The sequence below is a fragment of the Paroedura picta genome, chromosome 9 (genome assembly GCF_049243985.1).
Source record: "Paroedura picta isolate Pp20150507F chromosome 9, Ppicta_v3.0, whole genome shotgun sequence".
NCBI classification, from domain to species: Eukaryota; Metazoa; Chordata; class Lepidosauria; order Squamata; family Gekkonidae; genus Paroedura; species Paroedura picta.
This window is the reverse complement of record NC_135377.1, coordinates 65,178,461-65,205,838: the sequence shown is the minus strand read 5'-3', so window position 1 is coordinate 65,205,838 and position 27,378 is coordinate 65,178,461. Positions and strand designations below refer to the sequence as shown.

Genomic DNA, 27,378 nt, shown 5'->3' with positions numbered 1-27,378 from the left:
GGCCTAGGTCACTCAGCAGGCTTCACGTGGAGGAATAGGAAATCAAACCTGGTTCTCCAGCTTAGAATCCACCAGTCTTAACCATTACACCAAGCTGGTAAAGGCTGGGAAATTCCTAGAACGTTGCCGTGACATCTGCCAGAGGGTAACCCAGAAATGATGTCACAATTTCTTTCCTACTACCTGAGAGACGGAGTGCATATGGTGGGGGTGGAACAAATTTAGAGTCCAGGGGCACCTTTAAGACCAACCAGATTTTATTCAAGGTATGTGCTTTCGTGTGCATGCACACCTCGTCAGATGGGGGTGCTAGTGGAAGGTAGCTCATTTTAAGCAAGCAGCTGGCCTGCCTTTGTGTGTTTGGCAGAGTAGGGTACCAAGTGTTTATGTGGTCTTTAATTGATGGTGATCCTTTAGACTTCTTTGTTTAGCCTAATGATGACATGTGCCGCATTTCCTTTCTTGTCCACTGACCAGAAGGAAAATTACAAGTCTCTCCCCACCCCCCTTGCCTTAAGTTAGAGAAAAGGAATTGAGGAAGTGCTGCATTGTTAACTGGAATATGTGTATCTGAACACAGCCACATTACTGAACTCAACACAGAACTGACATAATTACCCTGGATTTCTACAGTGTGTTCTTGTTGCAGCAAGACAGATGAAGCTGTCTGTGCATATCTTAGAGCTAAGGTAACTTATAGGTGGCCTTACTAGGATTAATCTACATAGGATACTTCTAATTGCTTTGAGATCTAGATGTGGGTTTGTATGTCTCTTCTACAGCTAAAAATTACTCTTTTCTTCCCTATTAAGCCTTCGAATCAGTGCCATCATTAATAATCGTTAAGGTTAACCAGGCTTTCTTTTCCACCAGGGCCCATTCTGCACAAAATGGATAATGCACTTTAGAAGTAGATTATCCTGTTCTGCACAAGAAAATTCAGTTGCAAAAGCACACTGAGAGTGCCTTATCCAACATGCAGAATGAGCCCAGAATGATATCAGCATAGAACCTTGGTGATAAGAGAACCCAGGTTAGCCTTAACCAGAGCTAGTGTCAGCACCAATATTACGTTTTAATTCCACTTGAGGGAGATGGGATTGTGCCCCAAAATTAAGAGGGGGGAAGGTCTTTACACAATTCTGCAACCAGCTTTAATTATGGTTGATTAAAATGGGAAACATTAATTATGGTGCCCACACACCCTTTAATCAGAATTAAGCCTGGTGAAACTTTTCTTTCTGGGGGAAGTAATAAGATTTTCGGTTTTGAGAGGGCACCCTTAAGGTCGGTTGCATAATGTGACAGTTTTAGAAAAGGCATGACTTTTCTGCCACAGCACTTAAAACCTCAATGTGACTGAAGCATAAAATAATGTAGAAGTTTTGCACTGAAGCTTAGGGGTGGGAGGGGGCAACGTGTTAATCGCGGGACGAGCCCTGAAAGCGTAAGGCTGGTAAGGTTAAATCCAAATCCACTAGGTAGTGGAAGCGTACTGGCAAATAAGACTGAATCTTGCCAGGCATCATGATAACTAGTAGCATGGTAACAGCAATGGACAACAGTGTTGTCTTTGTTCCATGTCCTTTCGTACGAGACAAAGTCCTATTGGCTGCTGCATACACATTAGGATATTGGGGGGTTTTAGGCATTGTGGATTTTATGTATTGGGGTTTTATTGTGAGCTGCCGTGAGCTCTTGTGGGAGTGGCGGGATAGAAATGTAAAGATAAATAAATAAATATCTGTAACAGGGACTGTATTCCAATATCGATTAGACTCAATATCCTAGAGATTTAGGGAGGGACCTCCATAGGGTCTAGCGCCATGGTGCTCACCCCCCAAAACAGCCATTTTTTCTTCTCTTGTCCAGAGATCAGTTGTAATTTCGGAAGATGTCCTATCTGCGCATGGAGGTGAGCATCCTTATCTCAGTGCACCGTTTTCATGAACTATAACAACTCCAGAGAGTTGCTGTCTCTGCCTATGTTTGGGAACTTAATGTGTAACCATCATTGCACACAAATTTCTCAGCAAGGCACTTTCAGTTTGTGAAAACAGCGTTTGTTTGGGGAATGGGAAGGCCAACATTTGTTCTGTTCTCCGCATGCTCCAGCATGCCACAGTTGTGATTGGGAAATGCCTCCTCACCCCCCCTCCCCGGCCCCGTGCTTGCGAGGCACGGAGCACAGAGCACCCATCTGATACAATGTCCCCACGGTGACCCCAAGGACTTTGCTTCCTGTGAATTGGCTCTCCTTTTCCCAAGCCGAGGGATAGCTGGAGTGATGTTGATCCAAAGAGACACGGTTTAGTAATGACCCTTGAAGATGAACTCCTGGCGTGCCCTCTTGTTACCAACTGAAGTGGGAAGCACCTTGACAAATGTGTTTGAGCAGCGAACGGATGAGGGGAAACTCCTAAGACGCTACCGCTGTGGTTTAGCCCCGCTTCCTCTTGAAACTCCATTTTGGAGGTGCTGACTGCAGTCATAGGCCTTGGATCACTGCGAGAGCCCGATATCGGGGAGAAGAGAGAGTAGTTCCTGTGTTTGTCTGGAGGCAGAAGACAAGAAGATGAGACTGATAAAGGGTCGGGTGGAGAAGGAAGGGGGGGAGTAGAAAATGAGGTATTTGTTTAGGAGAGGCCTAGTCACTAAAACCTTCTGAGCAAAGAAACCCCTGCTGATAACACAGCTGAAAATAAGGAGATCTGTTTCTCTCCGGACTCCAGAGGAGTGGCACCGGGTAATAAACGACTTTGTGGGGCAGCTGTCTCCCAGCTTTGGAGTCTGGCAGGAATTAATCCTGTCAGCGGGGCCTGCAGCTCAGAAAAGAGCAGCCTCAAGGACTGCAGGCATTTTGTTTTAAAACAGTCTTTTACGGGTGACTATAAAACGATACTGTTTGCTAGGACTCCGCAGATTGTTGCAGTTTCATGCCAGAATTTAAATTTGACGGGACTCCTCAGACCCTTTCAACAAAACTTTAAGGGGACGACTGTTTTCCTTCGTTTTACAAAAAGGAATCTGCGGGTGCCGTCCGTATAATGGAGTTGATGACAAACCTTTTAAAATAAGGGGCTGTGGGTTGCATCCTATTTTACCCCGACATTTCATCTGATTTGCTTCCTGATTTTAAAATGTTACAAGATTTTGAGCAGCCTTTATTGTAAAATATACAAACCAAGATTGTGAACTTCTGTTCCCTTTTGCCTTAATTAAGAGATGAGCCAGGCCTAAGGATAGCCTAGTTGGCACTACCCAATCTCTCCTCAAAGGCTTTCATTCCTTGTTTTCCATTGTTACTCCCTCAAATATGCCTTTCCATCACCCTGAAGTGAATTATGGGATACAGTTGCCCTAATGTCCTGGTATTGCTTATTGGGGTGGATGTTGAGATTCTGGAGAAAAACATAGCATGGTAGAAATTTGAAACCCAAATCTAGTAGAAGGTAAACTGGAAGCTACCTTGAATCTCAGAATTTAGAAAAAAAGCATGTAATTATTGTTTTGGGCATGCTAGAATTTCAGAGCCTTGGTCTTCTGGCCATGCAAGTGTTAAGTCGGACATATTGTGGAGCAGAAGAAACAAGGCCAATCTGGACTTTAGAGAACCGTGTGATCTAAGGACTGAACTGAATCCTTCATGTAGGATTTCTGATGCATCTCAGCATTTCCTGTAAAGAGAAGTTGTTGTGGATGCCCTCCCCATCTGGGTTGGGGCTGTGGCACTAGATGAAGAGGGGTCTAATCTTTTTGGCTTCCTGGTTTCCTGAAATTCCCCCTGCTCTGCAACCAATCTTCTCCTGGACCTGCTAGTAGCTGCAGCAGGGGAGGAAAAAGAGACGGGTTATCTTATAATTCATTCTCACTTTCTCTTTTTTGAGGGTGGTTGGACAGAATAAAAAATTGGGATGCTAACCAGTGCCATACTGGTAGTATGTATGCTGACCCAGGAGGTAGTTGGTTGTCCCTAGAAGTCTTTTCAGAACGAGGGAAAGGGTGGAAGGATTTGTTGCTGGAAAGATGGCCGGGCGGGAGTCTCTGGTGTTGCAGAAGGTCGTAACCAGGGCAACCTGTGTGGGGAGATCATGCGCATCTTTCCACTGCTTCCTGTGCATGAGCGATACAGATTAAGTTCTCTCCTATCCCCCCAACCTGATTCCCCCCACCCCGCTTTGGCTGAACAAACAACTGAAACATGGCCAGTCAGTTACAAAACCCACCCCCCAATTTAGAAGCAAAACTGCTGCGTTGACCAGATTAGTTTGCAGCCGTTTCCTTTCCAGAGCATGGAGGGAAAGTGCATTCAACGAGCAACTATATTTGTTGGTTGTGCAAAAATGTTCTGAAGCTTGTGAGGGAGTTCCGCTCTCTGGGGGCCTACAGGAGAGGTCTGCAGAGGGGGCTTCCTTGCCTTTCCTTCCTTTCAACAGGTGCAAGTGAGCAAATGTCCACAGTGAACCCGGACAGTTTTGGATGGTAGCTTTTCCTTCGTTACAGCACTAGGGCTTCTCTGGTTTCCACTGTGCCTTAATAAGAACAGCCAGTCTGCTATTCCCTAGCATGTTCATCAGCGTGTTCCATGCATAGGCATTTGTGTGGTCCGTAGATGGGGGTCCAAAATAAAAGGCCCACTCAGGTATTCAAAAGCAATATTTATTGCGGTACTTCTAATTCTGTTGCTTGGTTCAGACCCAGATTGCAGGCGTGTGGGTTTGACTTAACCTTTTTAAGGGTCAGACATAGAATTCATTTTGTGATGCTGCTTACTTATGTAGTTTTGCTTCCTATGGCTTACGGTATCCTTGGCTGTATCGATTGGCCACTTGTCACTTGGACTTTTATAGGATTTGCAGAACGTGTAATCAAATGATACCATTTGTTGTGTCAGCTAGCAGGTGAAAGCTTTCCTAGAAGTATAGACTAGAATCATAGAGATGGAAGGGGCCATACAGGCCATCTAGTCCAACCCCCTGCACAATGCAGGATCAGCCCATGCATTCAGGTTAAGACATGAGCCCAGCTGCTGTTTGAAGACCGCCAGTGAGGGGAAGCTCACCCATCTCCTTAGGCAGCTGATTCCACTGCGGAGGTACGCCGCCACCACCCCTCCTCTCTGCGATGTGGCCCTGGCCTCCTACGTACCATCTCGGACTTTGGTGATCGCTGAGGTGGCCGCACTGCGGTGAAGCTCCACAACCTTACTTCCTGATGTATTTTGTTTTTTGTTTCAAATTATCTCCTCCACTGTCTGATTGGCTCAATAAATGACCACCTGCTCCTTTGCACAAACTACGCCCTGCTTCGATTCACAACTGACTAATAGGACACTCTCTCCTCTTTCTATACAAAGTTTGTTTCTCTTCTAAATAAAACTATTTTATTCTTTTAAGTAGCCTGGTGCTTTGCTTCTGTTTGCATATGGAATCTCTGCCAGGGCTTCTGCCCACCACCTTCTGGTGATAATGACCCCTGTTGCAGTGCTGGGTACTGTTTTTGAGTTTCCACACAAGCCTAATATGTTACCTGAGCTCTGAACTGGGGTGGGGGAAATGTTTGCAGGGATTGGTGTTACTTGCTCTGCAGCTTACAAGAGCCTCTTTTGCAAACACCACCTAGAACAGGCTATCTCAACCAGGGTTTCATGAAACTTGGGGACTTCTTAATGGCCCTGGAAGGGTTTCCTGAATGGGTGGGAGTTAATTAATTTTGTATATATTTTTAAAATGTGTTACATTTATTGGATGATATCATCCACCCCCTCCCTAAATGACCAATGATGGGCCTGGAGGGGGGTGGGAAGGGGAGGGACCCAGGATGGGTGTGGACACAAGCTATGCTTCCTAACCATATTCTGCCCAGTCATTCCATTTATGGAGTTTCTTGAAGCCTGAAGAATGTTTCAAGGGTTTCTCAGTGGTCAAAAGTCTGAGAAAGGTTGACCTAGAACAACATAACCACTCTGTACCCCTTTCTGCTAAACACACAGAGGCAGACCAGTTGCCCATTTCACAGCACCCCCCCCCCAATCGACTGCACTCAGTGTCAGATTGCAAACACTGATGTCATTTCCAGGCTATCCCCTAGACCAGGGGTAGTCAACCTGTGGTCCTCCAGATGTTCATGGACTACAATTCCCATGAGCCCCTGCTGGCAGGTTGACTACCCCTGCCCTAGACATTATGTCAGGGTGATAAGAAATTACCCAATATTCCCCCACAGTAATTTGGGGAGTTCCTAAATTCTCCTCTGCGGCATTCTTCTGGAAAGTGAAAAGTGATGGCCCCGTATTTGCAATGCTTTCCCCTCCCTGGGCTTCACCCTCAAAAATTACCAGGTCTTGCAGTCATGGGGCTAGCGGATCTGAATGCACATCTGTGATAACATTCAATGTATAACCATACATAACCAAATAATTTTTCAGTGCAACATAATGGAATTCCATTCACTTACAGTTGCTTTTGTTTACTTCTGGGTACACCATCAGGAGTTGCAAAGCAAGCCCCAGGACCCACAATTAAAAGTCCAAAATGACATGTGAAAGATCACGTGACAAACCATGAAGAGAGAACCACTGACATAGATTCCCCCCCCCCCCTTGGGTTTGCAGAAACCTAAGTTGTGGCCTGTAGTAATTTTTTTATATGCAGAGGCACCAGCCCTTGGCTAGTAAATGTAAGAATTAAAATATTAATACATGACTAATAATATCATCCATAAAGGAGAGGTCACACATTGCAAGGATAGGAGGTTGCTTATTATTGTAAAGGTTCGCAAATAGAAATATGCCAAGAAGATAGTTTCAGAGAGTAGCTATGTTGGTCTGCAGTGGAACACCAGTTTCCAGTCCAGTAGGATCTTAGAGGCCAATAAGATTTTCAGGGTATACATTTGTCAAAGGGAATTTTGACTCTTGAAAATGAATACCCTGAAAATCTTGTTGGTCTCTAAGATCCTCCTGGACTCACATCTAGATATATAGCAAGCATCTCCATTTTGAGATGGTAACTCCAACGCTTCAGAAAGCTCCGTGTGTTGACAGATTGAGTTTCCAGACCCCTTCTTTCTGAAGCTAATGAGGGTTGCTGCCTTGTATGGGGAAAGTCTCAAGTTTCACAAGACCCCCAGGAGAACTTTACAACCCATCCGTCTCTGAAGTAACGAGGGTTCCAGCCGGTACTGATCTTGAAAAGGAGGCGATCCAAAGAGATGTGGGTTTGCCACTTTAGAAATCGAAGGCCAGGATAGCCAGCTGCCCAGAAGACACATTGCTTTGAGGCTGTTCTGCAGCTGTTTTAGCCTTTGGTCTTTTGGAATACATACAGAACAGTAGCTAGAAAGAGCAGTCTCTGCACAGGCAGAGGTGTTTTGTGAAACAGGACTCTTAACAGTGACAGATCTCTGGTTAATCTGGAGCAGGGATTCCCAACCAGGAGTCCATGGGCCTCTGGGGTCTGCATCCTTTCTCCTCCTGCCTTAATGGACTTGGCCACAAGCTAGGGAACTGGCTGCCTCCACTCAGGACTCGGTGGGTAGGCTGTGGGTGTAAAAATGGGGGGGGGGGGAGTTGGTTGAGTGGTAGCATGGTGGGGTCCAGGAGAAGGAGTAAAAGGGTGAAGGTTGTGAGTGATGATGTCATTTCCACTGACATGGCACTACTGGGGTGAATGGCCAGGAGGCGTGGCCAGCTGACTTCACTTCTGGGGGTCCTCGAAGCCTGAAAATGTATTTCAGGGGCTCCTCCATGGTCAAAAGGTTGGAAAAGGCTGCCCTAGAGGAACGTCTGGAACAACATTCATTGACGGCAATGAAACCAGCCCCCTTCTGCACCATCGTGTCCTGAAGCATGGGGTTCCAAGAGAGATCTTCGCCCCCCCCCCAGCAATAATGCGCAGCCCCAAGTGTTACGTGCATTTGCATTCGTAATGCTGTTCTAACTTGCGTCGCCAAAGATGCTAGTAGCAGCCTTAAAAACTACTGCTTTCGGTGGAGAGGCGGTAAAGAAAAGTCTTGATCTCCCGTTTGCCTGGACATGTTTTCAGAAGCCTACTGGAACGGGCCGAACCCTATTTTTCTGGCAATTGCAGCGGAGATAAGGCCAATAGCTGACTCAACAAAAAGACTTCTGAGGCAGTACAGTGAGTGAAAGCAGCCTTCCCCTGTTGTGCTCCCGTGGAGGCAGAGGGGGAGCCGTAGCTCAATGGGAGAGGCCAAGCTTGCTGCTTGTGGGATTTTAGAATCCATTGTGGGCATCTCCGGTTACAAGGAGCTAGGGTCAGGGGGATGGAATTGGTCTTGGAGAGGAGCTCTATGTCTGATCAGCCAGCATGGGTTCGGCTGATAAATGTACTCATCCGAAAATAATCTCATCAGAAAGTAATGATTACACGCAGTAATGGGTTTAAACTACAACGATATAGGCTAGATATCAGGAAAAAAATTTTCACAGTCAGAGTAGTTCAGCAGTGGAATAGGCTGCCTAAGGAGGTGGTGAGCTCCCCCTCACAGGCAGTCTTCAAGCAAAGGTTGGATACACACTTTTCTTGGATGCTTTAGGATGCTTAGGGCTGATCCTGCATTGAGCAGGAGGTTGGACTAGATGGCCTGTATGGCCCCTTCCAACTCTATGATTCTATGATTCTATGATTGTAACTCCTTTGACTGTTTGGGATGGAGCTATGGGTGAGGGACTATTAAACTTGTTCCTTCCACCACTAGAAATGACTGCTTCCAGGATCAGGGGTAAGCCCCAGTTTCAAGATTTGGTTGAGTGAATGAGAGCCAGTGTGATTAAGAGTGTTGGTCTAATAGCTGGGGGACTCGGGTTCAAATCTCCACTCGTGAAGTGGAAGCTTGCTGTGTGACTTGGGGCCAGACTCTCTCAGCCTAACCTCCTTCACAGGGTTGTTGTGAAGATAAAATGGAGGAGAGGATGGTGCAAACCGACTCGGTACTCCATGGGGAAGAAAGTGAAGTAAATAAATAAATTTGCTCTATCCATTACTCTGTAAAGTGAGTGGCTGCTGTGTAGTCTTAAAGCAGAAGTAGTCAACCTGTGGTCCTCCAGATGTTCATGGACTACAATTCCCATGAGCCCCTGCCAGCAACTGCCGGCTGGGGCTCATGGGAATTGTAGTCCATGGACATCTGGAGGACCACTGGTTGACTACCCCTGTCTTAAAGGATAGAGAACTCCTCACCACTAGCACACTGGTTGTCACAGTCACTACCCACCCCAGCTGTGCAGTGTACCCTTCCTTGTGCTGAGATGCTTGGGAGAGAGGCAAGTTTATAAATATTTTAATTTTAAAAAATCCCATTCTTCTCTGTTGTCATAATGATTGTCCTTTCGCTCGCACTTATTAAACAGTCTTCTTGGAGAGCCAGCTTGGTATAATTGTTAAGAGTGGTGACCTCTAATTTGGAGAACCGAGTGATTCCAGCTTCCTCCTCCACAGGATGGCTGCTGGGTGACCTTGGCCCAGGTTTCTCAGAGCTCTCTGAGCCCCACTTAATCCCACAGGGAGAGGAAGGGAAGGTGACTGTGAGCTGCTCTGAGACTTCTATGGGATACAAAAAAGTAGCTGCTCTTCTTGTACATCTTTGGGGTCCCAGCAAATTGGGCCAAAGAACGAGGCGATAGAACTTTGAAGGCGTGGAAAGAAAAGAGTCACTTTGAATGGCAGGTGGGGGGTTCAGAGTTTGAACATTCCTTTGTGTATAAAACTGGGTGGAAACAGAAAGCAGGGAGTGCACAATTCTGGCATCTCACTCTATGGAATGTACCAAAATCCATCCTGCGCTGGCAAAGAGCTCTCTGAGGGAAGAAGTACCTGCACCACCTTGAAGGCTTTCAGTGAGACAAGGATTAGACTGGCAGTTTAACTTGCCTGGAAAGTTCCTGGTCGGCTGCCCTCCTGGAGGCCTCCGGGTAGCCCAGAGCAGTCTGAACCTGCTGGCAGGTGAGCCTCTACCTGTTGCCGTTGTTGCCATGGCTGAGCTCTGCGCCAAGCGATGCTGCTAGCAACATGGAAGATTGGGCTCAGTTTGCTCCGGGGCTGTTCTGACATCCCAGCGCACCTGGCAACAGCCAGTGTAATCAAATGTAGCATAGCAGCATCTCAGAAAACCAGCATGCCGCATAAGCAAGGCAGAGAGGACAATCAGACAAGCTGACTCTCCTGTGCATCATCGCTGACTTGATTTGCGGCAGGCTGGAGTCCACGATCTTGCTCAATCCCGTGCATGAGAATAAAAATTTAGAAAGGAAATAAGGACAGTGCAGTAGGCTTGGCAGTCACAGGGTAGCCAGGCAATTAAAAATGCCCATGTTATGCAGAACTCTGGGATATATGAAATGATTTTGTTCAGATGGGAATTTGCAGATGTCTTGGAGGAACTGCTGATGATGCTGCTTAGAGGTGCCTGTTGGTAAATGTTTCATATCTTCAATAGGCATCTGTTTTTACTTTTCTGGATCAATTTGCCTTGTTTGATTTCGAATTATCAGCCTTCTTTTTGGCTTTGAGGGGGGCTAGTTATGTAACAGGGAGTCTCCTACCTTTTTGAGCTTGCGGGAACACTTGGAAGTCTCCAAGCGAACCGTCAATTCCTTTTGGTAACTCCAAACAAAATATATAGGAATTGTCCAGGCTATTCCAAATCAATAATGGATCGTTTTATTTTATAATGATTCAAAACTTTGCAAATCATCCAAAACCATAACAGAATTAAATCAACCAAAATGGGTTCCTAGGTAAATAATATCCCATTTCCCCAAACTTCCTCAGTGATTGTGATCCTGTAAAGATGATAATAATATAATAAATCATATAAACAAAACTACCAATTACCACCTAATTACAGCATTTAAATATCAAAACTTCATAATATTTTCTTAATATCTTCACTGCTCCATATTAATTATCACATGGGCTCTCAAACTCATCATGCTTTTGGGTCCTAATTAGCTAGACCTAACCACTATCAGTGACCTTGTCTCACAGTTGTATGGAGCAAGCAACATATGGGGAGGTGATAGCCTTTGATCTCTAATAGCAGCATTTTGGTTTCTCTGTAAAGTACACTGAATTCCAGGGGATTGATTGGCTGTTTTGACAAAGGATTATCATTGGCTGTATTTGGTTGTGACACAGTCTACTGATATAACAGAATTGATTTTTGCTATATATTCCCTGTCGTGTAAGAAGATCATAGTCTGAGGAAGAGTGCTTGCACTTGAAAGCTCACGCCTTGAATAAATCTTTGTTGGTCTTAAAGGTGCTACTGGACTCTGATTTTATTGTGCCACTTCAGACCAATACAGCTACCCATTTGTATCTATCACTAAAGTTATAGCTATCTAATTAAGAAAATGCTCTAATTAGGTGGTAATTGGTGGTTTTGGATATATGACTTATTATATTATCATTTTTTACTATTTATCTAGGAACCTGTTTTGGCTGTGATTTATTTCTGTTATGGTTTTCGATGATTTACAAAGTCTTGAATCATTATAAAAAGAAGAAATAAAAAGATCCATTATTGATTTGGAGTACACTTGGAATTCTGACATAGCAGGTTGGATATAACCAATAACAAAATGGCTGCCATAGGAGGCGGAGCCAGCCACAAAATTATTGCCTCAGCTTAATTTCAGCAACACAGTGTAGATCCCAATAGTCAGCAAGAAGCCTCGCTGGGCTTTCCACCTGCTTCCTGGAAATACTTGGTGAGTGGTGGAAAAGGTACCAGCGGATGCCAACTAGCACCATGTTGGTGTCCCTAGTATATCATTTGAAAAGTAGGCACTTTCTTCTCTTAGGCTCCTCTGAAGAGAGCTAACGTTCTTCCCCCATGCCTTCACTCTTGCTTGCATCTGTGAGGCTTCGAAACCACTTCCATTCTTACTAGCAAAGACATGGTGCGTAGCTGATGTCTTTAACCTCTTATGAATTAAGTCAGTTGTGAAGTCTTTAAGGCAGTGAAAAATATTTTTGAAATTAGAAGTTTGCTCTCCGCTGACACAAAACGAATATGCCAAGTGCCATTCTCGGTCTCCGGGTTAAATCATTGTGTTTATGACACGGCAGTGCAAACTGTATCCAAAATCCTAACTGCGGTTCCGTTGCTTCCAATATGTGAATTTTAGGTGTAAAGACTTTAAAAAGATCCAAAGCAGCTTCCATTTAGGCCTCTGGCGGCCGCTGGGTAAATTCAGGCTCGTATTCTAAAAATTCCACCCTCTGTTTGTTTGTTTTTTTAGGGGCAAAAATGTGTCTCACTATCTGGGTGACAAGTAGCTGAAGCCAAATCCAAAATCCAAATGTTCTCATCTGCATGATGATTTCAAAGGTGGTTTCTCCCACTCCTATCCATGAATAGCAATTGGTAGAATAAATGTCTACTAACAAGATTGTAATTTGTTTGCTGAAATTAATTTTTAAATTCTCACAGCAGTATGCCGTAAAATGTGAAAATTACTCATTATTTCACTCAGACTATGTTTATAAAGTTGTCCCTTTAGCCTGAATTTTGCTTGTCCTATTGCATATGTCAGATGGTCCTGTTTTATTTTAAGTTTCTTTTTCCAGCACTTGCATCATGTCCTTTCTTCAAGGAACAAGTCTGTATTCACATTTCCCCAGAACAAAGTTAAGTCCCCTGGCACTTTTATGACCAATAACATTTTATTAAAGTTGCAAGCTTTCGTGTGCTAGATCTTCAGATTCAGCAAAAATAGGAATCCAGCTTCACTTTATCCGAAAAGGCATGCTTACACAGGAAAGCTTATACCTTGAATAAAACTTTGTCTTAAAAGTGCCTCTGGACTCAAATTTGTTCTGCTGCTTCAGACCAGCACAGCTACTCACCTGAGTATATATTCATTATTTTCTGTTTGACTTGTGGTTGACTGGGTGTGTGTATGCTAATGTGCTACAGTCTTGAGCCTCGAATGGAGAAGACCTGGATTCATATCCATACAGTCTTGAAGCTCATGGGAGGCCCTTCACCATCTCTCAGCATACCTGAGAGGGGAAATGGGTGTGGGGCATCCACGTGCATTACATTTCCGGCTTGGTGTAGTGGTTAAGAGGGCAGACTTCTAATCTGGCGAGCTGGGTTTGATTCCCCGGTCCCCCACATGCAGCCAGCTGGGTGACTTTGGGCTCGCCACAGCACTGATAAAGTTGTTCTGACCGAGCAGTGATATCAGGGCTCTCTCAGCCTCACCCACCTCACAGGGTGTCTGTTGTGGGGAGAGGAAAGGGAAGGCGACTGTAAGCCACTTTGAGACTCCTAGTAGAAAAAAGCAGCATATAAGAACCAACTCTTCTTCAGTAATATCAGGACTCTCTCAGCCTCACCTCCCTCACAGGGTGTCTGTTATGGGGAGAGGAAAGGGAAGGCGATTGTAAGCCACTTTGAGCCTCCTTTGGGTAGAGAAAAGTGGCATATAAAACCAACTCTTTTTCTTCATTAATATCAGGGCTCTCTCAGCCTCACCTCCCTCACAGGGTGTCTGTTATGGGGAGAGGAAAGGCAAGGCGATTGTAAGCCACTTTGAGCCTCCTTTGGGTAGAGAAAAGTGGCATATAAAAACCAACTCTTTTTCTTCATTAATATCAGGACTCTCTCAGCCTCCCTTCCCTCACAGGGTGTCTGTTGTAGGGGGAGGAAAGGGAAGGCGACTGTAAGCCACTTTGAGACTCCTTCTGGTAGAGAAAAGCAGCATATAAGAACCAACTCTTCTTCTTTGAAGGGAGGGTGACTGAGAACCCAGCAAAGCATCTTTGACTGAAAGACGACCACATGTCCCCAAGCCTGCTATACGCTCACACACTTAATATATATTTAATGATTGGATAGCCCTAATTCCACCTTGCCTTTCTCCATCAGGTGTTGTTGTTCTGGTATCCCATCACCACTACCACTGAAGCGACGCTCCCAGTCCCTTACGGCCGTCAGAATCCTATTGGGGCCTCCACTTGGAAAGCAAGGACAGACCCATGATTTTAAAGGTCAGTCGAGGAAATACATTTTGGGGCCATCCAAGTAGTTTCTTTTCTCCGCATTCTTCTCTCTGGAAGTTCATTGTCCATTTTTCCTCTTACAAAGTTATGGCAAGAGAGAACTTGCTTTTGCATATCAACTCATTCGGTCGATTGTAAAGAATTCAGCATGGGCAGGGTGTACCTTTTGGGTTCAGTCTTTTTTGCTTTCTGCACATACTTCTGGAGCTAATGGGCTGGATGCAGCTGAACATTTTTGCTGGTGGAAGAGAGGAGATTTATGTCGATCCCGTGCCCCCCCCCCCTTGTGGCACACCATGGACTCCCTCAATGCAGCCTCTGAACAGCCCCCTGTCCCTAAGGAGCAACATTGCAAGAGGCGTTTTGAGCTGCAGCAGAGGAGAGTTGGTGGAGATTTTGTGCAAGATTCAAGCCAGTAACTGTTGTAAAGCCTTGGGTATACTATGGCTGGCAGCTGAATCCTTTTTTTTTTTTCACTGTACACCTGTTTTGTTCTGTGGTTTTTCTGTCCGCCTGTCACTGGGTAGTAAGCTAGGCTGCTACTGAGGCTGCCTTGATTGGGAATCTGTCCTTGAGCATGCATGAATCTTTGTTCTGAAACTCCTTCTTCCAGAGGGCTGCATGCAGTCCCTGGGTCCACCTGCACAGGCATTGGGGTCACATAAGGTTGCTCTTTTTAATTGGCTGAGAACAGCACACAGCGGTCAGTTGTGACACTAATCTAGAAGTATGTGGGAAGAAGTGGCCCAGGTGTCCTTGAATGACACAGGGGGAGGAAAGTTGACATTTTCCAGGACAAACGTCACTTGATGGGTGTCTGATCAGTGCCCTCTTGCTTCTGGGATCCAACAAGGCACTTCCCTGGACTATCCTAGTAGCTTTCTGCCCTCTCATATTAATGAGATGCTGGATTATGCATTGAGTGCTACATTCTGAACTTGGAGGGAATTGCAGAGTACAAACTACCATGTCATCTTGGGGAACCCAAACTGATCAGGGGGTAGGTTGGTGTGAAAGACCTCTACACTGAGCCCCAGGAGAGTTTCTGCCAGTCTGACATCAGTGGACCCAGTAGAAAGCAGCTCTGTTTGTGTTTAAGTATGTGATGATCAAACCATAATGTCAGAATTTAAAATAAATCTTGGTGACATCGAGTGATGGGAGTGTCCTGATCCTTTGTACCTGTTGTTTGGGAGTAAACCCCTGCATTGTAAAACGGAATTTTACTTCTAAGTAAGCATTCATAGCACTGCAGCTTTAGAGGAAACCCAGATGCGACAAGAAGAGTTGTTTTTTTATTCTGCACTTTTCACTACCCAAAGGAATCCTAAAGCGGCTTATAAACATCTTTGTCATCCTATCCCCACAACAGAAACCCTGTGAGGTAGGTGGGGCTGAGAGAGCTCTGAGAGAACTGCCCTGCAAGAACAACTCTAAGAGAACTGTGACAAGCCCAAGCTGGGTGCATGTGGAGGAGGACCCGGTTCTCCAGATGACAGTCCGCTGTAACCGCTTACCCTGTCAAAGGCAGTCTAGAAAGCAAACAAAAAAATGCTCCCTTGACTTTGTGCGAAGTGAAATCTCCAAGCTGAAACGACAGAAGAGGGCTCTCTGTTTACCCATTACGAGAGAAGTGTGGGAAGAAGCAGCCTCCTGTACTTCTCGCAGTCCCTGTTTGTTCAAAGTGTTTCAGCCGGCTGCTTGCTGTAAAGTCACTGCTCCTTCAGCATGAGAGCAGGCCTGCGTTTGAAGCACCAAACCACAGGCTTCTAATGAAACCGTTAAATCTCTTTCTCTGGCCTAATTAGGGAAGAGCTGGTGCTTCTCAACACCATTGCTGTGCAAAAGGGGAGGGGGAGGAAGAACAACAGGCTGCTGTGTTCCGGAGTCCCGGAGCCCTCCTTGCTGTGCGTGTGCCCTGTACATGTTGTGTGTGTTCCCTTCCTTCTACCTGTTCCAAAGTGGGATCTTTAAGCACCAAGCAGCCAAGCAAACGGGAGCACCGTATAAATTTCAATCGAGGCAGCTCTGGCGGACGGGGCTGGTTTGCAAAGTTTGGATGTTTTTCTGGTGTCAACACAAAATCAGCAACGGCATAAGTTTTAGAAGGGGGCGGGAAGGGTGGAAAGAGGAAGGGAGAAGGAAACTGGGCTTGGAGTCTCTTCCTTTTGCTTTCTCACTTGAGCAGGGAAGTCGGCATCAGTTTACAATTCTTGTTTTTTGGAGAAGAGCAGTGAGTTTTGTCTGACACAGATTTGTGTGTGTGTTGTTGTTTTTTTAAATCCCAAAGGAGGAAATTGATCTAGCAAAGGTCTTCCTGCTGAAACTGGGAAGCAACTATCTTTTGCATCAGTCGGGTTTTCTTGCCTTGTGTTTAAACTCATCATTTTGGCTGACTATTCTGGTATTGCTTCGGGGCTGGCCTTTGTCAAAAGTCTGCTTTCCATCTCACCGCAGACAACCTCTGGTCGCCTGTTGATCTCTGCAGAACATCTCAAGTCTTGTCGCTCTTGCCTGCCCTGTCTTGCAAGGGGCAGGATCAAAATGGCAGGAGTGGAGCTCTCCTTTGAACCTTAACCCTACGATAATGATTTTAGCCTTAATCTGAACGGGTCCATTTTCCCCCACCAGCGTAATGGGCTCTTTCATCGCAGTAGCTTTCTTGAAAAGCGCTCAAAATGTCCTGGGAACTCACTCCTGGAGAGCAAAGGTCAGTTTCCTCGGGGAAACATTTCATGAGAATATGGCCATAAAAGCAGAGGGCTCCCCTCCTCCCCCCATTGTTAGCCCTTCCCATCTACATTTTAAGTGGCAGAATATTCCCTTGAAGGTGTGAGGATTCCTTCAACATTAAAATTCCTGCATATATGGTATAAAGTTTCTAGAAGGTGCTTGGACCTTGAATACCCTGTGCCCTTGGATTATATAAGAGTTTTTAAATTATAAAATCAGAGTCCATTAGCACCTTTAAAACCAACAAAGATTTATTCAAGGCGTGAGCACTCGAAAGCTCACGCCTTGAATATATCTTTGTTGGTCTTAAAGGTGCTACTGGACTCTGATTTTATTGTGCTACTTCAGACCAACACGGCTACCAATTTGAATCTAGTTTTTTAATTGAAATCAAATTTTACAAACTTGAGCTTCTGGAAATACGTAGGTAGGTAGCGACTGGACAAGAATTTGTCCATAGGGTCAGTTTTGTTCCCTTTTTTCATTGGCATCATTCTACCAACTAGTAAGAACATAAGAGAAGCTGTGTTGAACCAGGCCAATGACCTGTCCAGTCCACCAGTCTGTGCTCAAAACCAGATGCCTTCAGGAGATCCACCAAGTGCTGCACGAAAAAAGTGGACGATTCCAAAATTGTAACAAAGGAGAGACAGAATCTGTCCAGTGGCTTAATTAAGTATAAAAAGATAAAAAGTCTCTTATCACAGCCTTGACTCTCCATTATACAAGAGCATTTGCCTCGTTATATTCAAACATTAACAAGGACGGACTCATTGCCACTGACGAAAGCCAGACTGAAAACGGAAAACAAATGAATCTAGAGACCGTTTTGGCAGAGTCAAAGTCTGAATAAATGAGATAGGAGACTTTTTATCTTATACTTAATTAAGCCACTGGACAGATTCTGTCTCTCCTTTGTTTCAGGAGATCCACCAGCAGGGCTGGAACTCAGAAGCCCTCCCATTGTTGATCCACAGACAGGAAGAACGCCCCAGGTAGAGTGTTCCATCCGTACCTTGTGGCTAATAGCCTCTGATGGGCCTCAGCTCCATGTGTCTCTCCAGTCCCCTGTTGAAGCTGTCTATGCTTATAGCTGTCATCACATCTTATGGCAGCGAATACCACATGTTAAATACTCTTTGGGTGAAGAAGTCCTTCCTTCTTTCTGTTCTAAGCTTACAGCTCATTAATTTTATTGAGTGCCCGCAAGTTCTTGTCTTGTGAGAAAGGGTGAAAAGTACTTTTTCCTCTACCTTCTGGATCCCAGGCATAATTTTGTAAACCTTTGTCATGTCATGCCTCAATTGTGGTTCCAGCAAGCTAAAGGATCCTGATCTCTTTGACCTTTCTTCATAGGGAAGGTGCCCCATCCCGGAAATAATTTTTGTTGCCCTTTTCTGCACTTTCCCGAATGCGATAGTATCTTTCTTAAAGTACGGTGACCCGAACTGTACACAGTATTCCAAATGAAGCTGTCATAGGTTTATACAGGGCCATTAGGATACTGCCTGATTTGTTTCCAGTCCCCTTCCTAATAAAAGAGGCACAGCATTTGCATCTTTTATTGCAGTCGCATGCTGAGTGAACTTTTTCAGTGGGTTATCTGGCATGACTCTCAAGATGTCTCTCCTAGTTTGTTATCGCCAGGTCAGACCTCATCAACATATGTTTAAAGTTAGGAGTTTTGGCTCCAATACACATTGCTTTGCACTTGCCCAAGTTGAACCTCATTTGCCACCTTGATGCCCACTCTCCTAGCCTCAACAGATCCCTCTGGAGGGCCTCACAGTCCTCCCTTGTTCTCACCACCCAGAACAACCTAGGTCAGGGGTAGTCAAACTGCGGCCCTCCAGATGTCCATGGACTACAATTCCCAGGAGGCTCCTGGGAATTGTAGTCCATGGACATCTGGAGGGCCGCAGTTTGACTACCCCTGACCTAGGGTCATCTGCAAATTTAGCTACTCAATATTAATGAAAAAGTGAGAAAGCATGAGCCATAGTACCGAGCCCTGTGGTGCCACTACTTACCACCATCCATGGGGAAACCCTCCCATTTATGCTGTGTTTCCTGTCCTCTTATCCCATGGCTGCTGAGTTTACTTAGGAGCCTTTGATGAGGAACATTATCAAAAGCTTTCTAGAAGAGCAGGTAAACAACATCTACAGGATCACCCTTCTCAAAGAAGGCTGAAAGGTTAGTGAGACAAGATCTTGTCTTACAGGAATCCATGTTGATTTTTTTTCCTCAATAGCTTTTGTTCGTGTAGAACTGTGCCTACTGACTTTGTCTTTAGTAATGGATTCCACCAACGTACCTGGTATTGATGTGACACAAGATGATGCTTGTTATTGCTACAGATCAGGCTATTATTTTGAGAGCTAAGATAATCCATTCAGATTGCAGCTGTGCTCATTGTTTTGAAGGGGGTTGACCACTACCTCTTCCACATAAGATTCAGTTGGCCTTAGGCCAGTGGTTCTCAACATTCCAAATACCGCAACTCTTTAATACAGTTCCTCATGTTGTGGTGACCCCCAACCATAAAATTATGCACGTGTTCTTTCACAGAAATTAAACCAAAACTAACCAATGGTGTGAATATCCATTGTTCATGATTGTAAATAAATTGGTTATAAACTGTTTATAAATTGGTGGGCGCCTTCAGGAGGAGAGGCAGCCGTGGTGGTGCCCCCCCCCATCCAGCTGCTTGCCCTGCCACGACCCCTGTGAAAGGGTCATTCGACACTGAAAGGGGTCCTGACCCCCAGGTTGAGAACAACTGCCTTAGGGGCTCCCCTAATCAAGCAGAAATCGAGCAGGTGAAGTCACCCCTGTGTAAGATGTAGTGGTGAGCTGTGCTTGGGATTTGTCTGCTACTTGTGAGAGTGTGCTGGAGGCCTGCTGCTTATTCTAGCACCCTTTTGAAGGAGCTCCCCTCTCATGAATGCTGAAATCAGAGGGGTTCTCATTTTTATATGGTAAAGGTGAGCTCTAGCAGTCTTGACAGCAAAGTGGTGTGTGAGTAAAGTGTTGGAAGGAGGAAAGGAAGGAGAAAACCCTATACAGCAATGGAATATTTAAGGCGGTGATACTCGGTGTCTGGGGAACCACATGTGTCTCTTTGACATGCCATCTTTGGCTCTTCTGAGTGCTCTTTTCCAATGTGGCACACCTGTATGTTTCAGGAAAGTGAAAGAAAACGCCCTTACCCAGAGGGGATTCTGGGTAATAGGTGATTCTGACCCTTAAACAGTTGCTGCAATTGAAAGGGTAATTGGCGGCTGCCATAAGGGGAACGCCTCATGACAAAGATGGTAGTAAATACGGCTCTTGATGGTAATTGTGAATATGGTTTTCTGAGAACCATGGAGTGAGTTCCACTGATCTGAGGCGTAATTACACATAACCCCATTTGTGAGTCCTGGTCCTGTCAGGAAGACTTGTATTGAGAATTCCATGTTAAACTTAATTTTCACCCTTTTGGGGACCCAATTGAGATAGGACTCAAAGGGGCTTAAACTCTCCTCCCAGTCCTAACATGGAAAGTGCCTGGGGTAGTAAAGTTACTAGCTGAGAGTGGTAATTCTAAATATTGAATTGTTACATTGCTCTGTACTTGATATTTGGGTGCATCGCATGATCTTTGCCATTAGAGCTTAACCTTTTCCATCCTTCTCCTTTTCATCATCCAGTGATAGCTGGTGCTGCTGCGGAAAAAGACGCTAGGTCTAGATGGGACTAAGCCTGCCACACTGAAACAGCCGAGCAGCAAGCAAGGAGGGGACATCCCACTGGACAGTGTCAAAAGAACAATGAAGGTAATTAGCTCAGACGGAATGGCAGGTGTAAGATTAAAGTTATTTTTGAAATGTGTTTGTAAAAAGTGCTTATTCTGCATGGCTGCAGTATCTCATTGGATTAGATAGTGCTTCATATCCATCCACCCATCCATCCAGAAAAGTGTTCTTTGTTTCTTCATTCCTGCTATCGTGGAATCCGGGTGGAGGAGCAGTTGTGTGGATTGGTGGGGTGGATGGAGAAAGGGATAAGAGGAGGAATTAGACTCCTTTCTGCAGCAGACCTGTGCTTTCCCTCCTCCGGATATATAGGCTGTTCATTCATGCTGGTCCACAACTCTTTTTTAGTCTGACCTAAGTCCACTGGATTGTTGCTGTCAGGGTAAAATGGAGGCGGAAAGCAAAGATGCGCCTACTTGGGATAGGGTCTTTGCACAAGAGATTGTCCTTCAATTACTTGAGTTTTGTGTTCTTTATTTTTGTAAAACAATATTTGCCCAACATACACTTAGGAGCGTACATCTGGCTAATCAAGGCAAAGAAAACAAAAAACAAACACAAAAAACATGGAAAAATATCTTGTTGGAATTTTTCGGGTATTAATTCAGCTGGATTTTTTGCCCCCCCCCCCCACTGTTATTTTGGCTATCTAAAACGTCTATTATGAAAAATCCCAAAAATATTCAAGATTTTTCAGGACCACTGAGTAGTCACGGTTAGAGTGCATTTAAAGGGACCGTGGGCCCTTTAAATGCCTTTGAAAAGAGCATTTAAATTTTAAAGGGACCGTGTTCACAATGAAGTTTAAATGCCCCCCCCCATTGGAAACAATGGAGGCTTATAGAATTCTTTGGAGGCTCATAGAATTGTACCCCAGTCCAGTCTTATTCAAGCTTGTGGGTTATTTTGAGGAGAAGCACTGGCAGCTTAGCTGTACATTTGTTGCCTCTATCTCTAAAAACAGCTCATCTCAAACCATAGAAACCCCATGATCAATTCTCCATTATAAACTATGGGGATCACAGACTATAATGGTCGCTATAGGCTCTAAGAAAGCCCAAAATTCGGCATTCCTGAATATTTATGAATACAAATACCATAGGTATTGGAATTCGGGAATATCAGAAAATACAGATATTTTTAAGGGTCAATATACCCAAACCTGAAAAATACCATTTTGCGTTGTTGGGTTTTTTTTTTTTTTTTTTAATACCCTTACATTTTACACACCTCCTCACATTTTTGCACACTACTTACGTTCTTGAGCACGTAATAGTGTACCCCTCGGTTGCAAGAATCCTGAAGTTAAGAGAGCAATTAGCAGGATCTTGAAAAATGGACAGATTTCAAAAGTGTACAGAGTGTTTCGTAAAAATGCACAGGCTACAGATTTAAAAGTACAGAGATCTATGCAAGAATTTTAAAAATTCCTCTTAATGGACAAGACATATAGGATGTACTGTTTCTGTGGCTACTTTTATTGATTGCTTGTCTGACTTTCCCCTTTGGTTTTTGTTTTTCTTTTTTGTTTCTGCTCACACTCCCAGAGAACAAACCTGGAAGCTTGAGCAGTTCTGTAGCGACCCCAAGGTTATCAAACTGTTGAAGACACGGATTTGTCCTCCTTTGACATCATGATGGCAGCTGTCATGAGCCTGGGGAAGGTATCCGAAAATGGTGCCGTGTCTCCAACTGTTAAGTCCCCATCAAAATCGCTTACTCCGAATCGGATTGGCCGTAGAAACCAGGTAAGGAATAAGCCAGGGGTAGTCAAACTGCGGCCCTCCAGATGTCCATGGACTACAATTCCCATGAGCCCCTGCCAGCGAATGCAAACAGCCCAACCATTTGTGGGCATCAAGTCCCACCATACCATTTGACCTGGCATGAAAACGAATGCAAACCAATTTAAGTTCCTGTCTGTTAAAATACGTTTTACCTGCTTTTTGGTCCACCGCTGTGTTTTTAAATCATCAGTTTAAAGGCATGAAGTCACAGCACAAATGCATTTTCAAAAAATCCAGATCTTTTGTTGTTATGAACAACACTCTGGTTTTGTATAGGTATTTACCAGTTTACGGCGGGTCTTTCCCCCTAAACTCAAGCTTGTCCATCCTTTTGTGCAGAGCTTGCATTGGAAAGGTATTGTGAAAGTTGGAGGTATGCCGATGACAACAGGAATAATCCTATTATGTATAAATAAATATCTGAGTGACTGGAAAAAGTGCAGCTATGGCAGCACATTGCCTGGGTCTCGTGTTTCATGGCTGTGGACGTGCGTAGCACACGATTCCCTTCATCCTTTCCCAGGCTGCATCCTTTGCTGTGTGATTTCCAGAGCAGGAAAGGAAACCTGCAGCGGTTCCGGACTATTTTCAGCTATGGGAACCGTAAGATGAGAGAAGGTGGAGCCTCTTGCCAGCAAGCAACTGAGCTCCTTTTGGATGTCGGGCTCTTGAAATCCTCCTAAGCATTGTTTGTGCCTCTCAGGGCTATTTCTATCAAGGCAGGGTTGCCCAGGAGAACGCTGGAAAACATGATGTGAAATACTCCCTCTTTTGTTGGCAGAGACGAGCATGGGGCATGTTACCAAACGCTCTTGTGATGTTGAGCCCCGTGATTGAGAAATCACAGTGGTTCTTCAACGTCTTGCAGTTGTTATCGTATGTCATGTGTGTGGCGTGGTCAGGAGACTTGAGGACTGTCTGGCAAGGGATGTTCACAGGTGGTTGGCCATTGCCTGCTTCTGTATCATGACCTCTAGTGTTCCTTGAAGGAACCACCACCAAATCCTTGGAGGTCTTCCATTCAATAACTAGCCTGGGTCAGCCCTGCTTAGCTTCTGGGACCTTGCTGGGTCAGGCTTGCATTTTGCAGCTAGAATGGTGTAAAGCAGGGGTAGTCAACCAGTGGTCCTCCAAATGTCCATGGACTACAATTCCCATGAGCCCCTGCCAGCAAACGCGTTTGCTGGCAGGGGTTCATGGAAATTGTAGTCCATGGACATCTGGAGGTCCACAGGTTGACTATGCCTGGTGTAAAGGATTGAGTGCTGAGCTGTGGAAGCTTGCATGCTTTCCATTCCCATGCATGTGGTGCCCCAGTTTCGCTTGCCGAAGTGTTCCTGGGGGGCTCTGCTTGGCCTGTCGGGGAAACTGATGCATGTCCCGCTCCCCAACACACTTCACAGCACTCACTCTAGGGATTATTACTAGTCAAGACAATGCTGCAGAGAGAAAGGCTGAAGCGCCGTCCCTGCCACAGTTGTGACCCAAGTGAGGGTACAGGAATTGGAGAGTAACTGAGCACCTTTGAAAAAAGGGTGGGAACGAAATGTATCAAAATAACTGGCGCTACAGAGATGATCTTATATATGTGTTCGGTTGTAAAGCTTTCTAAGCTGTCGCTGTGACTTAAAGTTTATTCCTTCCAGGAGGACTACAAACAACGTTCTTTAAAAAAAACACAACCATTCATAAAAAACTTGCATATTTGTCGTGATGTTTACTAATTTACTCTCTCCATATCTATACGCTTATGATCCCTGTTCCATTGTCTGAGAAAGTGTGCCTGCACACGAAAGCTCACACCTTGAATAAAACTTTGTTGGCCTTCAAAGTGCCTTTGCACTCAGATTTTGTTCTTGCAGGGTATCTTGCAAGTGTTACAACGTCCTTCTGAAGAGCAGTATGATATGGAAAAGTGCCCCCATGTCTCGCTGGCTAGCTCGCCCATAAAGGACGGGTGACAGCAGGCATTAGGAAATGGCCACCTTTGGCTCCTGAAGGAACAGGGCACCAGGCCCTGTGAGCTGCCGTTCCCCTTGGATCAGTGCCAGGCTTAGCTGAATTTTTTTTGGGGGGGGGAACAAAACTGCCTTGCTCTGGGGGGGGCACGGCCAGCCCGGCTGGCTGTCAAACTAGCATGTAGTGTGTGTGCGTGCGTGCGTGTGCGTGCATGCATGTGTGCGTTGCTTCAGGGCAGTCCCTTACAGCCACTGACCTTTTAATTCCAGCAGCCTTTTCACTGGGCATTAGATCAAGAGAGTAAATGCGAGGGGATTAAAGGAGATGCTTGTGTGTTACCAAAATAAATAAATAAGGGGGGGTATGTGTTGTGGGGGAAGGGGAGAGTGGTTTCCCCTGTAGGTCAGTGCAGAAGTTAGCCCTTGGATTGTGTCTGCTGCTCAAGCTGCCCTGTGATGTGGAGGTTTGCATTTGCAACAGGCAGCCCAGTTGGTGCCTCCTTTTGAGCAGCCTGCTTCCTGGTTTAGGGCCTGGGATTTGGTTTCCCCTTTTTGCTGGAATCTCAGACCTGCAGGACTGCTGCTTCTGCTGCCTTTGGGCTCCTTCTTCCCGTTCCCTTTTGAATGAGTGGCGTTTACAAGATTGCCTCCAGATTTTAAATTTGCATTGCAAATCTTTGTGAGCGTGTTTTTGTGAGGATGGGAGGGGATGATGAAGTCTTCGATAGCCGTGGGTCAAAGATATCTGCTAACCCGCTTTTACTGGGGCAGTGCTTTGAGCTGGGTAACCAAATGCTCCAAGGCAGTATTCTTCTGGCCTATTGGGTTAGAGACAAACAAGAAAGCAGATGCCATCGTGTCCTGTTCCTAAATTTCCCCGCAGCTGTTGGAGGCAGAAAACTAGACTGACCTCTCTGCAGTCCAGCCATTCTGTTCTCAGGGTTTTACAATTGGGTGGCTCTGTCTGGTCTCACCATACAGCAGAGGACAATTTTAAGCCCAGGGTTCTTGTTGGAATTTCTGGGGTTGAGGGTTTCTTTGCTACAGATACTGTGAACTTGGCATCTTTTGCCTGAGGACTGTTACAATTGCGCATATACCTAGAAGTGAGTCCTGTGAGACAACAAGATTTTTTTGGGTGCAAGCTCCCGAGAGTCTGAGCTCCCCTAGTCAGACTGTACCTAATTTCTCACCTCTCTGCCCCCTCCTTCTTCAACGGCACGCTCTCATTTGTCTCTTCCGTGAGTCAGGAAGCGAAGTAATCCAATGCAGAACTGGGAGAGAGCGGGGTCACTTTATGGAAGCAAGCGTCGTTATCAAATTAGCTGCTAATTCTGTCTCTTAGCCCAGGGAAGCACCCTTCTGTCGGCAGGGATCCAGCCCTGCAGCGTGGTGGTCTCCCTTTTTAAAGTGTCTTCTGGCTGAGCGACTTTTACAGAAGTTTAGCTCAGCCTTCTGGGTATGCACAGAATCCCCCCCCCCCCCACTCTCTGGTTCACTGCTGTCACGGTATGCGGCCCAGTCACTGATTGAGCATGAGAGAGAAATTTGGAGGGGTTGGGTTAATGTTAAACCCAAGGACTCCTGCTAATAAGTGCTGGCTTGAGCCGCAGCGGGCCTTTGGCCTCGCTGTTTTTCGGCAAACGGCTGGTTCTTCCCCGCCCTGCAAAAAGTGATGAGTAAAGCCGTCCAAACAATTAATGCACAGAGCTCTAGTCGATGGCTTTCCTTCAGCCAGGAAAGCACGGTCTGATTCCACAGGCCCTGGGGATTAAAACTGTAGCCGGTCAGCACAGCTGCAAAGAGGTTTTCTTCCCTGTTTGTTCCCGCTGCTTGAAGACTGTTAGACAGACCCCCAGCGAAACAGATGAAAGCTATTCCATGAGAAAGCATTTAGAGGCTGGGGTTAGGGTGAGGTTTATCATTGCCTGATCTGTCCTACACATGCTTCCAAAGAGTGTGCGTATTCACATACGAACAAGCAGATGTGACAAACATTCCCTCGTCCCGTTCTCTATTATTTGCTATTTGGAACTCTTGAAATCAGTGGTTTGCTAAATGAGAGAGACCAAAGGAAGGTGAGACCAAAGGAAGCCCTACAGTGCAGCGTTAATCTCTGGAACTCATTGCTACAGGAACGGTTGAATATCAGTTATAGACTAAGGCAGGGATATTCAAACTGCGGCCCTCCAGATGTCCATGGACTACAATTCCCATGAGCCCCTGCCAGCGAATGCTGGCAGGGGCTCATGGGAATTGTAGTCCATGGACATCTGGAGGGCCGTAGTTTGACTACCCCTGGACTAAGGAATACCTAGGAGTACATACCTATTCTGGGAAATGAAAGGCACTTCTCTCTAGTTTTATTCATATTAATTTTGAATTACATTACTGTTTAATCCTATATTTGTAGGGTTTTTTTATGAATGAGGAGAAAAGGGAATCTAAACAAAGCAGAGTTCATATTTGAGGTGCAGTCGGCTTCCCATGGCTGGATTGCCAGTTCTTAAAAAACCCTTGTTTTGTGCTTAAAATTAACACATTTAAAAATACCTATCTGAATCTAGAAGCAAGTGAAAGAGAGCAGTTCAATGGGGTTGTATGTTACATATGCACAGAGGCTAATACAGGATCTCAACCAGTTTTTTTTGTGAAACCCTGGGGTTTCTTGACGGCCCTGGAAGGGTTTCCTGAATTGGCGGGAGTTAATTAATTTTTAATATATTTTTTAAAAGTTGCTCAACATTTATCAGGGGATATGACCATATATGGTCATGTTGACTCGCCTTCCCCCAAATTGGCTAATGATGGGCCTGGAGGGGTGGGCGTGCCCACAGCTCTGGGTGGGCGTGCCCACAGCTCTGCTTTCCAACCATATTCCGCAAGATTGCACCACTTCTGAGATTTCTTGAAGCCTGAAGAATGTTTCAGGGGTTTCTCAATAGTAAAAAAGGATGAGAAAAGCTGGGCTAATAGGGCAGAAATAAGATAGTGATGCCCAGTATATAAAGAGAACCAGGGCTTGGATTCAAATGCAGCTATAGCACTCGTATCTCAGAGGATT

General features: G+C 45.3%; 1 protein-coding gene across 11 annotated transcripts in view; it reads left to right on the top strand.

Moving 5' to 3' along the window:
• The window catches only part of RREB1 (ras responsive element binding protein 1), a 161,799-nt gene that overhangs the window by 67,388 nt on the left and 67,033 nt on the right, over nucleotides 1–27,378 (top strand). For 5 of the 11 annotated variants that reach the window (XM_077353127.1, XM_077353137.1, XM_077353126.1 and 2 more), the window contains exons 3-5: nucleotides 13,903–14,024; nucleotides 20,465–20,590; nucleotides 22,117–22,317. In XM_077353127.1, coding sequence (XP_077209242.1) covers nucleotides 22,204–22,317 — 114 coding nt within the window. In that variant the 5' untranslated portion in view covers nucleotides 13,903–14,024; nucleotides 20,465–20,590; nucleotides 22,117–22,203. Of the gene's footprint in view, nucleotides 1–12,337; nucleotides 12,358–13,902; nucleotides 14,025–17,693; nucleotides 17,765–18,837; nucleotides 18,966–20,464; nucleotides 20,591–22,116; nucleotides 22,318–27,378 lie in introns of those variants that run through there. The other 6 variants (XM_077353133.1, XM_077353132.1, XM_077353134.1 and 3 more) reach the window with 4 other exon arrangements.